Genomic DNA, 13,558 nt, shown 5'->3' with positions numbered 1-13,558 from the left:
AACAAGACGATTTGTTCATACACAAAAAAACTGAAAGCAAAGAGATTAAAGAGTGTGTCTACCTTCAGGCAGTGCATCAACAGCACATGAGTAAACATATAACTCTCCTCAGCTACAGACAGTGTGAAAGTGAAAACAACTCTCCATTCAGGGACATCCAGTGAAAATGAAAGAAGAAATTAATTGAGCTTTCAACAGCCTTTCAACAGAATAGTGATCTTATTATGACAGTTCTTAAGGAGGAGGGTGATTCACCATTAACTACTGTTTGAATTTATATTCTAAATCACTGTGAATTAATAATTTTAATATTCTAAGTAAAAATAGATCCCAAATCACAAAAATCTCTTTCTAGATGCAATTCTAATATTTGAACAAACAAATCAAAATGAAAATACTTAACCCATTAGGTAGAATTCCCAACATGACTGAATTTTCAGAGGATGGGGAAATTAATCAAGTAACATAGAACAGGCATCTGTGCCTCAGTATAAAGCACTCACCCACTACTGACATTTCAGGAACACTAGCAGTGTAAATTTCTTCTGGAAATGTTGGTTCATTGTCATTGATGTCATGGATTTTGATGACAAACTCAGATTCAGGTTCCACTGGTCTCAGGGTTCTTCTATTAATAGCTTGGGCACGCAGGGTGTAAAAGGCTTTCTCTTCCCTGTCAATTCTCCTAGTAGCATGAATGTCACCTGTTTTCTCATCGATTATAAAAAGAGTACCAGCCCCATCTCCTGACAAAATGTATTTGAGGGATCCATCTCCCTTGTCCTGATCAGAATGAAGCTGAAAAGGAAAAAAGACAAGAGCATTTTATTTAGGAGTAATGAAAAATTGCATGTGGGTTTTGTTGTTTGTTTGTTTCTTTAGTTGGTTGGTTTTAAATAATAATAATAACAATAATAATAATAATAACAACAACAATAATAGTAACATTAGTAATAATAATAGTTATTACTGTTATTATTAATATCATTATTATTATTATTGTTATTATCATGATGATGATGATGATGATGCATGGAAAAAACACGCTTAATACCAACAAAACAATGTAATTTTCAGTCACCATCGACTGGCAGTCATGGTGTCATACTAAGGCGTTTGTTTCCTAACTTAGTGCCAAGAATCTTTTAACTTGACTGTTGTGGCAGATTTTAGTTTTGCAGCAACACCTGTTCTCTGCCAAGAAACCTTTGCACCACAATTCTTAAAGAAGATTTTTATGTTAATACTGACCTTTTCCTTCCTTGAAGAGATCCTATTAAAAATTCACAACCTGCTCTGCTAGATGTAAATTCACTAAGCGGATAAAGAACACGGCAGAATACATGATAATTAAGGAAAATAGAACAACAGGTTTCATGTCATACTAATTTTTTTAAAAAAAAATATTTCATATTATTTATATTTCTCCTAAACTGGAGAGCATTTCATTTTAAGTCATTATAATTTTCACTCTATCAACTAATATAAATAACCTAAAAGAATTAAATTTATTAAGCATTCATTATTAATTCCCATTCTGTAAGTAATATAAAGCTTAACTTCGTCTATTAATGACCTGTAATACTGACTGACTTTAGTACATCATAACAAAAAAATATTCAATTATGTTGCTTTGTTTAGTACAATAATGTGGTTGGCTCATTTGATATTTTGGAGACACCTTCCTTTCTGTCATCAGCTTGTTGGAAAGTTCCTTCCAGTCTCATTGATTTCACAATTAACTCAAAGAATCTGGCATTCAGATTGATTTTCCCCATGAAATGTATACTTTTTAAATTTGGGTGTTCAGCAGAATGATCAAATCAGGTAGAAGCCTTGATTACAAAAATGAAGTGCAAATATATATACTTTTTAAACATCACACTTAAAAAATATCAGAGCACCCAAAAAGCTTAAGATAGAACTAGTGCATTTTTTTGCCTTTCTAAAAAGAGTTACTTAAACACACATTAACAACAACAATTAGAAGTACAATAATATCATATTTAGTCATGTAAGGTTGTTTGGGTTTTTGTTTGTTTGTTTGTTTGTTGTTTTTAATTTAAGCTCACATTTCAGATGATGCAAAACATTATATGTGTGTCTTAGCATAAATATCCACCTTGGCATTCAGTCATGGAAATATTTCTCTTCTTTGTCTATGGTACCCTCATATTGTATTCCACAGCATCCATCTTGTGTCAGCATCAGAGGTAGAATATTCAACTGTTAGTGATTTGAAAGTTCCTTTCCTTGCTTTTTTGCTGACATCAAACATACACAGTGGGATAAGCTGAGGTCAGACAGTAAACTCTGACATGAAATATTTTCAAACACTGAATATTGTCCACAGACTTGCCATATATGGAACAGAAAATTCATGTGGGATCTTAGACCAAAGCCTTTAGTAGAAATTTAGAAAACTGTCATTCTAAATTTGTTTTTCTTTATAAAGGTTTTCCTATTTTCTTTTGGTTCAGAAATAAACCTAGAGAAATACTGAATATTTATCAAAGAATGGCAAATTAAACTTTGCTTACATTACATATGTATGTTTACTTTACAAAAATACACATTTTCTTACTACTTTCTTTATTTCATTCTATAATATATAGAGAAATAAGAATCGCCACCAAACATGAAGAATAGGAAAGCAAACATTAAGAGAAGCCTTTTGCAAATAAGTCTTATTCTTTCTTTTCCTTCCATTTCTCTTGGTGGCTTCAAACTGAAGGTTTCAAGGTGTTCTCACTCCTCTTTTGGGGAATGAATTTCTGCTGTGAACATTAATCCCTCATGCTTCTCTCTTGATAGCCCATTAAAGTTTTGACCTTTCACCCTTCTAAGTAACATTATTTTTAGGGGGCTAGAGAGTATCTTGCAGGCTGTGTCCCATTTAATAATTTCATTAACTAGTCCTCAAAAGCCTTTTAAGTGTTTTCTTCTCCAGGTCTTCCTAGGATACCACCTCATCATAAAAAACTTTTTGGTCCTAAGAGCTCACTGGTGATCCATAGCCACTAGATACAATATTATCACAGCAGAGTGAAGAATAGCAGTTATAGAAGGCTGCTCTTCCTTAGACATGTGTGCCAGAAATACAAAAGAAAGGCCCATTTGAGCATGAAAGATTGGAGGAGGGGGAAAAAGGATCTTTAAATAGGCACATTGCAGTTTTCCAGATGTCAGATCTGATATCATAAACTCTTACAAAAGTCAATGATTTGCATGGAGGGTGTAGTGCCTGTTCTTTAACTCAGAAATGTCTGGTAAAATCCATTCTAATAAATTCTCTATCTCCAGAATAGCATAACCCTATGCAAACTGTTCCAATGAATAGTATCTGGCCAAATTTAACTCACAAATCGTGCATGGAAATTGTTTTGAAGTGTGATATTTAGCAAAAGTATGCCAGGAAATAGTAAAGTAATTTAGCAATCCCAATAACCGCATTCTGGTGCCTGAGAATGTTTCCTGGCACTAGAAGAACACAGTGTAGCAAACAGAACTGAATCATAAAATTAAGAAACCCCCTACACTACAAAATATGAAGCTTTTGAACAATTATATTTAGATCCGGTTCAGGATGTAAAAAATCTTTTAACATACTTATTTGTCTAATACATAAGGTACTATTGGCGTTGGTGGTTTTCCCTTGCTCCTCCTGTAGTTATGTGTGTGTCAAAAATTCTTACTAAAATTATTTAGAAGTGAAAAAAATATTTTTTGTGCCACTCATAAAATCATTAACCTCTTAGCTTGAACAACTTCAAACTGTATACGTATTTTTTCCTAAATACATTAGCTAAAAGACTGTGAAGAGAGCTGAATATAAAATTTTGAGACACCCACATAAAGGCTTTTAGGGAGCTGATAGTCACAATTCACAGTAACATATTTATAAGGAATAACAACCTGTATAGTTTAGAAGAATGCTTTAAGCTATAACACATCTCATTCTCTAAAAAAAGATAAAAATAATTAAACTTTGGATTGTCAATCCAATTTAAATTTTATGTATACACATAAGAATCCTCTGGTACCATAGAAAAAATTGAAATTCAGAATGACATTTCAGAGGGTCTTCCTGGTTGATCAGGAAACACATAGCTATAGATATCTTGAGCAAGGCTTCTAGACATAATCAAAGGAGTGTATTATATAGAAGACAGGAAAGAAAATAGATCTCATTTCATTTTCTTAACCCTTAATTCTGTCCAGATGTTGTTAGATGAATCAAGATGGCTAAAGACCACCCTAAGTGATTGACAGCCTTGAACACTGAATCTTTACCCACCTCTGAAATGCATGAGCAGTGTGTTAGTCAGCACTGCAAAGTTTTGTCATTTTACTCAGTATTAAAATAAGTTCTGTGAAATATTTCTTTGCTAATTTTAGTATAAAGTGTTTCCTATAGTTATTTTGGCTAATGGGCATCTGTGATTCATGTCAGCCAAACTAAGAAATGGAGAGACATCTGTTTCATTTAGCAATTTTATTGCACAAAATGATCAGCTGTGAAGATGTGGTTTTGTTTTCATATCTGTCACTGATATTTTGCAAACTCTTGTTTCAGTGAATTTCTTGCTGTTCTTCCACAGAAATACTTCCCTTTTCAGCTGTCAGTGGTATATGTACTTTATATATAATTTTTCTCACTGTATAGAAAATCAGAATGTCTGTTAGTTTTATTTTTTTTTATGGCTCTGTTTCATCATACAGTAACTGCAATTACTGTGAAAGACAATTTTGAGTATTTCATCATCTATCTGAACTGGTCGAACAAACTTTTAAACTGAGAAGGATTTCTTATAAATTAAAAAGGAAGGTATTGCTAAATAGAAGATAACTAATATTTAGAGAGGGTAACAGTGGAGTGTTATGTGAGTACTTAAAAAAGAAACTGAGTTACCAATCCCAGACAGAGAGAAAAACAGGTGTTAAAAGATGGATTTATTTTTCAATTAAAATAAAAACAGAGTTAATATATATTACCTTGTTCTTCAAGGTAAATGCAAACATAAATAAAATGAGTTAGTGAAAAGATGCCACAATAAAATTAAGTTTGATATATTTTTAGAACTGTAAAAGATCTTTGTAAAACTTGTTTCAGAAGACTTTAGATGAACAACATAATTCTGCTTTAAAAACTACTTGAAAATTACAATGTAGGAGTTTTATGTTAACTGACTTCCAATTATTCCAACCTGCCAACTATAGCAGTTTGAGTTTTCTTTCCCCACACAATTAATTCCACTCATCTGAAATCTCCTAATTGAATATAAAGGTCCTGGACTTTTTTGTAATAGCATACAAAGTGTTAATCCTATTTTCAACAAAAAGTCAGAAGATGCTACTCTGAAAAACAGAGAGCAGATTAGGTTAGTCAGACCCATTTTATGAGACAAAATACTTCTGGAATTTGAAATGATTTATGACAATGCCAGATAAAGACTTTAAGATTTGTCACACCTATTTCTATTTGAATTTCAGATTCACAAGTTCCTCTATGAATTTTCAGTGATTGGTATTCAGATAACAAGAGACAAGACTATGACTGTATTAATGAACCAGCCTTTCATCTGAATTCTTACTTTAGGCATTAATACAGTTCAAGCTGGTTTCTTTAACCTTCATTTAATACGCTATAACATATAGCACACTTTCCAATACAGTTCAGTTTTTCGTAATCTTTACCAAATAACAGACTATTCCAATATTACCTCACTAAACACATTATTACTCTCCTAGTTTATAAGTAGTTTTTATTTGTATAATCTAGAAAATGCTTTTTCTGCTTTCTTCTGAAAAATATTTGTCAACATTTGAATTTCATCCAAGTATCACAGTGAGACCTCAGTAAACTCTTGAATTACTGTTTCAGAATTTTTACAAATAAATCCTGAATTTCTACTAATTCTGAGGACAAATTTCAGGGCAAATTGTAACCTATTAGCTCTTTCCTAAGTAATTATATGAGGCATGTGATGTCAAAATACACCTGTGGACGCATTCACAATTTCACTCTAAATTTTCTATTGCACATATAATATTAGCACCTTCACTGGATACTTTGTAGAATAATAATGATAGTCCCTTTAAACATAATCACAACAGGGGGCAGATTTGACCTGAAATCAGCAGAGAATAATTGATATGGAATTCTCACAATGGAGATATTTATTTTAAGCATCATGAACTGAACTATTAAATTATGCAGTTTTAAAAGATTAGCTACACTTATTCGAAAAGATTTTCAGATGAGCTCATGTCCTGTGCAGTATTCTTTTAGTTGCCAGATTTAACTGTCATGGCTTTAAACCAGGTTTTACTCATCAAATAGATTCACTTATTTAAATTCATCCTTAAGGTAACATTTAAAGCAACTCTCTTCAGTGATGCAAGAATTTGCACTAAGTTTTAATGAGACATGTCACACGTAATTTTTTCACTCAGTTATATTGTCAGTTTGCCAGTCCTGTGCTATTGTGTGTTATTGAAGAGAAAAAGATAGGTGGAAAGGAAAAAGGCACATTTCAAAAAGGAAAATTTTTTGATATTGGAAAAGATAAAGGGAGAGCAAACGAAAATGGAAGCATAAAAAGGAATGAAGATGAGTGCTCTAAAATTCTTTTGCTTGCTGAGAAGAAGCAACAAACAGAAATGAAAAGCTCCAGTCTGCAATGCATTTTCAGATTATATTAGTTTACCTTGATGCATTATCCAAATAAAAGATAAAAATTATTACCATTTCTATTGAGAAAGATTATAGTAATTCCTTGCTGTTCAAGGTTTTTGTTCATTCCTACCAATGTTTTAAAATGGTAAGAGATAAATTAAAATTAATAATATTTTTAGCATTCCTTTACACATCCCTGCTGAAGGAATGCCTATCACAGGATTAGAAATATTACTTTCCCAGCTTCCCACAACCTTCACTACCAAGTGATATCATCAGCAAGATTTTCAATTTCACAAACTAATCATGTAGCAAAGGTATTTTTTCATAACTAGACTTGCTTTTTTTTTTTTTTTTTTTTTTTTTTTTTTTTCCCCCCATTATTGTATCTTATTCTAAAGGGAGGATTCACAGTCTGGAGAAGGTAGATGTTCCTGTCACTGACAAAATCTTCCAGGATTTCAGTTGAGAAAGGCAGTTACTTTTTTTTACTCCCTCCTCAAACCAAGGTCTTTAGCTGATGTTCAGAGAGCTAGAACAAGAAAGTTTCGGCTTCATTAGACTGTTGCAGTTTCCACTCTAGAAGACACAGAAGCATTGAGCTAACATGAACTAGAGACTAATTGAATTTCGTACGCCAAAGAATTCTTGCATGAACCAATATGCATGTTCTCTTCCAATTTTAATGTAACAAATATAGTCTGTACCTGAGGTTAAGGTAGAAAGTAGAGAACTGTCAATGAAATTGAAGTGCCCTTACTTCCCGGCAGCTTGGCCTAACACCTCCTGTAAATGACTGTGTATGAATTATCAGAAGGAAATTCTTGTGTTTTAAAAAAAAAAACCAACAACAAAAAACAAAAAACTGGGTTATGTCTGCTGCTCAGGTTCCCATTTATGAAAAATTGGGTGAAATGAAGAAACATTCTTTGGTCCTCCTACTCAGCTTGATGTGGCACAAACCTGTATTCTTATTTCCATGAGTAGTCTCTGTAGACTAACTCATGGTCTCAGGATAGAAATATGTCTGATAAGATTTTCCTCAGACTTGTTTTGTTTTGGTTTGGTTTTTTTTTTTTTTTTTTTTTTTTTTAAAAAAAAAAAAAAAACGTACATGATTTTTATGTTTTCTGTTGCTTGGCTGATTCTGAAATAAAATAAACATCTATACTAAATATTGTATAAAGGATTAAGTAGCTTCCAGAACAATCTCTCTATTCCACCAAGAAATGGTCTAGGAAGTTTAATATGCTAAAACAACACATATATTTCATTTACTGAATTCAGAACAGCTTTTATGTACTTGAAAGCTCTGGGTTTTGCGTGTTTAGTTTTGGGGTTTTTTTAAAAGAAAAACCACTAGTCCTCATGCTCTCTGCATTAATGACAAAGAGGTAATTAAGAAGCAATATAGGTAATAATTTTTTTTAAATAATTTTTAATTATAGTTTGTATATGTTTTCCTAAAGTAGCCTATTTATTAACAAAATAACCATTAAAACAGCATTAGTTTTTATATATCTTAATGTACAATTTGCAATATACATAAAAAGCATTGCAATTTTTTTAAACAAATGCAGAAAACGGCTAAGAATAGTGATGCTTACTTCATGTTGCCAACTGCTGGAGCCAATTTAGAAACATGTTAAACAAGACTGTCTTGTTTCAGTCTAAATTCACTGTAACATGTAAATTGGTAAGAACTGTGAAGATTTTCTACCTTTATTATGTGTGCATTTTCTTCTCATGAATATTCCAAATTATATGTACCTTTGGAAGAGGTATACTTAGGGGCGACAACAAATATACCACAGAGAACAGAATGACAATGTCTATCAACCCAGGAAGTGAAAAATTTCATCTATGGTGGAGGGTATATATCACAATTAAGGAATAAAAATCATTAAGGTGATATTTTAATAATCTCCACAACAGTGATATCCATGATAACACAGTATTATTGTTAAATTTAAACTCAAGGAAGGGAAGAGAGGGAAAGGGAGACAGGAGACATCTTTTTCATATGTCTCAGGAAATGAGACAGGATTAGTTGCTCCATCACCTTCCCAGGGATTGAGTTGGGGCTGACTGGCCTATAGTTCCCTAAATCCTTCTTCTTGCCTTTCTTGAAGATGGGGGGTGACATTTTTCTCCTTTAGTCTTCAGGTACTTCTCCCAGTTAAAGATCATCAAAAGTGGACTTGTAAAGAATCTGCCAGCTTCCTCAGCACACATGGGTGTATCACATCAGGGCCCATGGAAGTTCAGTTTGCTCATGTGTTCCCAGGCCTAATCCTCTTCCACCAAGGATACATATTCCTCATTCCAACCTTTTCCCCTCGTTTCTGGGACTTGAGATTCCTGAAGGTTGATCTCACTAATAAAGACAGGCAAAGAAGTCATTCAGTACTTCCATCCTTTCCATGTCCTGTGCAGCCAGGTCCTCCATCTCATTAGGCAACAGGTCCACATTTCCCCAGTCTTCCTTTTGTATCCTATGTGCTTATAGCATCCCTTCTTGTTGTGTTTGACATCCCTGACCAGATTCAGCTTCACTGGGGCTTTAGTCTTCTTAACCATCCCTGGATGTTTGGACAATCACAGAATCAGAGAATTGTCTAGGTTGGAAAAGACCTTGAAGATCATCCAGTCCAACCGTTAACCTAACACTGACAGTTCCCAACTACACCGTATCCCTCAGCGCTATGTCAACTCGACTCCAGGGATGAGGACTCCACCACTGCCTGGGCAGCCCATTCCAACACATAACAACCCCTTCTGGAAAGAAATGCTTCCTCATATCTAGTCTAAACCTTCCCTGACGCAATTTGAGGCCATTACCTCTTGTCCTATCACTTATCATTTGGTTAAAGAGACTCACCCCCAGCTCTCTGCAACCTCCTTTCAGGTAGCTACAGAGGACGATGAGGTCTCCCCTCAGCCTCCTCTTCTCCAGACTAAACACCCCCAGTTCCCTCAGCCGCTCCCCGTACGACCTGTGCTCCAGACCCTGCACCAGCTCCGTTGCCCTTCTCTGGACACGCTCGAGTCATTCAATGTCCTTTTTGGAGTGAGGGGCCCAAAACTGAACACAGGAATCGAGGGGCAGCCTCACCAGTGCCGAGTCCAGGGCTCAGATCCCTTCTCTGTCCCTGCTGGCCACGCTATTGCTGACACAAGCCAGGATGCCATTGGCCTTCTTGGCCCCCTGGGCACACTGCTGGCTCCTGTTCAGCCGGCTGTCAATCAGCACCCCCAGGTCCCTCTCTGACTGGCAGCTCTCCAGCCACTCCTCCCCAAGCCTGTAGCGCTGCTGGGGGTTGTTGTGGCCCAAGGGCAGCCCCCGGCATTAGGCCTAATTGAAACTCATACAATGTTTGTGTATTCCTCACAGGTTACCTGTCCTTACTTCTACCCTCTATATACTTTTTGTGTATGTGTGTTTGAGTTTGGTCAGGAGCTCCTTGTTCATCTACACAGGACTCCTGGCATGTTTATTTGACTTCTTATTTGCTGGAATGGAGCTCTCTTTGAATGGAGCTTGCAGAAGTTGATCCTTGAATAGTAACCAGGTCCTGTTGGCTTCTTTTCCCTCTAGGGCTTTAACCTATGTTTGTTTGGTTGTGTTTTTTTTTTTTTCTCTGAGCAGATCTCTGAAGTGGCCAAAGTTTGCTCTCCTGCAGTCCAGTTTTGTGAGCTTGTTTTTCAGGATCCTGAACTCCACCATCTCTTGGTCACTGTAGTCAAAGGTGCCCTTGAGCTTCATGTCCTCAGTGAGGTCATCCTTTTTGGTGAATATGGGGTTCAACAGAGCACCTCTCTTTGTTGGCTCATCAATCACTTGGAGAAAGAAGTTATTATCATTGAACTCCAGGAACCTTCTGTATTGCTGGTGCCCTGCTGTGTCATTTCTCCAACAGATGTCAGGATGTTAGAAATCCCCTATGAGGACCAGGGCCTGTGAACATGAGACTGCTCCTGTCTTTAGAGGGCATCATCCACTTGCTCTTCAAGGTCAGGTGGTCTGTAGCAGACACCCACTATAATGTCACCTTTGCCTGTCCTCTCTCTAATCCTAACCCATAAACTCTCCATTGGCTCCTCTTCCTTCTCCAATCAGAGCTCCATGCACTCTAGCTGCTATCTCACATAAAGGGCAACTCCCTCTTGTCTTTCCTTCCCGTTCTTCCTAAAGAGCCTGTATCCCTCCATTGCAACACTGCAATCATGGGAGCCATCCCACCACATCTCTTTAATCCCAACAAGATCACAGCCCTGCAACTGCATTCAGATCTGTAACTCACTGTATTTAATCCCCATACCACATTCATTAGTATATAGGCATTTAAGAGAGAAATCCCAGCATGTTGAGCTCTCAGAGAGGGCAATTTGGGAGATTTATGCACAATAGACACCTTGTGGGCACCTGAATTACATAGGGAATTACAAGTACTGAATTTAATTATGTTTGTATTAAGACTGGGTAGGTATTAATTAAATATTTAATGAATATTTAAATTAAGACATCCTACCAAAGTAGTATATTTTATTCCTCTATCAGACTGTAAAGTAGAAAAATAGCCAGATTTATATATAAATCTTGCCATAAATCATATACCGCATTAGATGCTGTGTGGGTATACATACAAAACAGCATCATCAGCCCAGTGAACTGTTTTCCTCAGCTACTTTTAATGGAGACAGAAAGCCCATCCTGATATTCACTGCTACAAATTAAGAACTGTACGTCATAGCAATTACTTTACTTTTCAATGTTAGTTATTTTCAAAGATGTGTCTGTGTAGTACATCACTGATAAAAAAAATATTTCTAATTTACTTGAATTCTGGTAATCAGTTGATAGGGCCAGCTGGTATTTCTAGAAATCTATTACTTTTGCTGGCATTTGTAAGACATCAGAAGCACTCATTACCTAATCTCCCTTTTCCCCATTTCAAATAAAACAGACTATACTGGTTATGCTGTTGGTTTTTGGTTGGTTTTGTTTGTTTGTTTTTTGTTTTTTTTTTTTAATCTCCTTCGTTTGGCATAAATTTCTGCTTTATCACTGATACCATAACCCTCTATTCTTTTTGTTTTGTATGTAGAACCACAGAAAGCTTTTGCATTCTCTTTTTTTTTTTTTTTTCCCCCCCAGAATTAGGCCAGTTTCTCAAAGCTTTAGTTCTTGCCTTGTGCACTATTAGCTTCTACTTCTATTGGCAATAAAATGGATTCTGCACTATTGCTGGAAAAAATCCTAATTATCTTTTATGATACACAATCTTACACGGCATTTGAAATAGTATTCCTTGTTACTTCAATAACTTTGTTTTCTATAGCATATCATTATTCCTTCCTAGTAAATACATCAGTATTACTGAAATCTCTACCATTATTCTTAAATGATAAACCTTGATTAATCCCATGCAGCTCTTTTCAGTGTCACACCACCTGCTAGTCCTCTAGCTATTACATTTATTTTACTTGGTTTTTATTAGACAACATGCCATTCCTGACACATAGTGAATGGTCTGTCAAATAACCTGACCTAACTAAAGAGATAATTAAACAATCCATTTCCTTATCTTCCAACTCTATTATTTATATAGCAGAGTCATTATCCTTTTGGAATGACCTAAGACATCCCTCTGATTGCTAAAGGTACTTTTAAGTCCTCTGAGGAATTCTCTGTGGACCTGGCATTTTCACTAGCATCACTGTGCAAAAATGTGACCATATTCCTGCATAGTAGTTCTTACAAGTGACAGATATTTTTTAAGTACGAAAGGAGTGGAGAGTTCTGTGAAATTTTGCAAGTTAAAAAAATTAATATCAATTTACAAGTCTTGTATATTTCCTGGCTCTGTCCCCTCATACATGTATTTATCTGCTATTTGGCTATACACATTTAGCCTGTCCTGAAGCTCACATATTCTACTTATCACATTAATTTAGCAATTCATAATTACCTCCACTTCATTAAAAATTTTCCTAAATTTTAGTTACATGGCCTGGAACACTGCATTACCTTATCTATCTTTTCTCAAAATTGATTGTTTCATGACGCTTTTTAAAATTCCTACACTTTAAAAAATAAAATATATATATAGAACTCTCTTTTCTTCTCGCTGTTTACTTCACCTCTTGCAAAATTATATTAGTCATTTCTCTCACTGTCAAAATTTAAAATATCAATATAATTTTTATCATTAAGTAGTAAACTAGATTATTTATAACCATGATTGCCTAGGTAGTAATAGTTTTTAATTATTATATTCACACCAAAATTCGGTTTCTTCAATATTTCTACTTCCTAAAGATCCCATTTGTAATGGAATTGGCAATCATAAACACAGAGACTCAGAAATTTTAATTTATGCATACATTAAATCAAATGCCATACTTTGAAAAATGGATATGCAAAAGTTCCCACTGGAAGATGGGGTTCTTACTATAGGAGGAACAAATATTTCTTACTACTTCATGTCTGTATATCAAGTGCAATTTATTCTACTTATCACTATATTGTAGCATATGTACTTCTAAATTATATATAATTACAAAAAAAAAAAAAAATTAAAACTTTTTAGGAAGAAATCCCAGAAAAGTATTTTCATAACATAAACCAGTTTCTAAACTAAATGGCATGAAGAGAGGTTGTTTCTTTATTCAGCCTGTTTTGGATGAGGAAGAGAAAAGGTATTCTGAATTATAATCTCTACAGTATCATGCTGCTACTTTACAAAATACTCAGAATTACAATCTTCCAAGTTCTTCTACAAAGTAGTATGTTTTGGGTGGTTTTTTTTTTTTTGTTTGTTTGGGGTTTTTTTTTTTTTTTTTTTTTTTTTTTTTTTTTTTTTTTTTTTTTTTTTT

At 34.7% G+C, this 13,558-nt stretch overlaps 1 protein-coding gene across 6 annotated transcripts in view; it reads right to left on the bottom strand.

Moving 5' to 3' along the window:
- CDH10 (cadherin 10) overlaps window positions 1–13,558 on the bottom strand; it is a 103,564-nt gene that overhangs the window by 38,540 nt on the left and 51,466 nt on the right. For all 6 annotated transcript variants that reach the window (XM_026842155.1, XM_026842151.1, XM_026842149.1 and 3 more), the window contains one exon: window positions 504–798. In XM_026842155.1, coding sequence (XP_026697956.1) covers window positions 504–798 — 295 coding nt within the window. The remainder of the gene's footprint in view (window positions 1–503; window positions 799–13,558) is intronic.

The sequence above is a fragment of the Athene cunicularia genome (genome assembly GCF_003259725.1).
Source record: "Athene cunicularia isolate RWA chromosome 2 unlocalized genomic scaffold, athCun1 chr2_part1, whole genome shotgun sequence".
NCBI lineage: Eukaryota > Metazoa > Chordata > Aves > Strigiformes > Strigidae > Athene > Athene cunicularia.
This window is presented reverse-complemented; position numbering and strand designations above follow the sequence as displayed.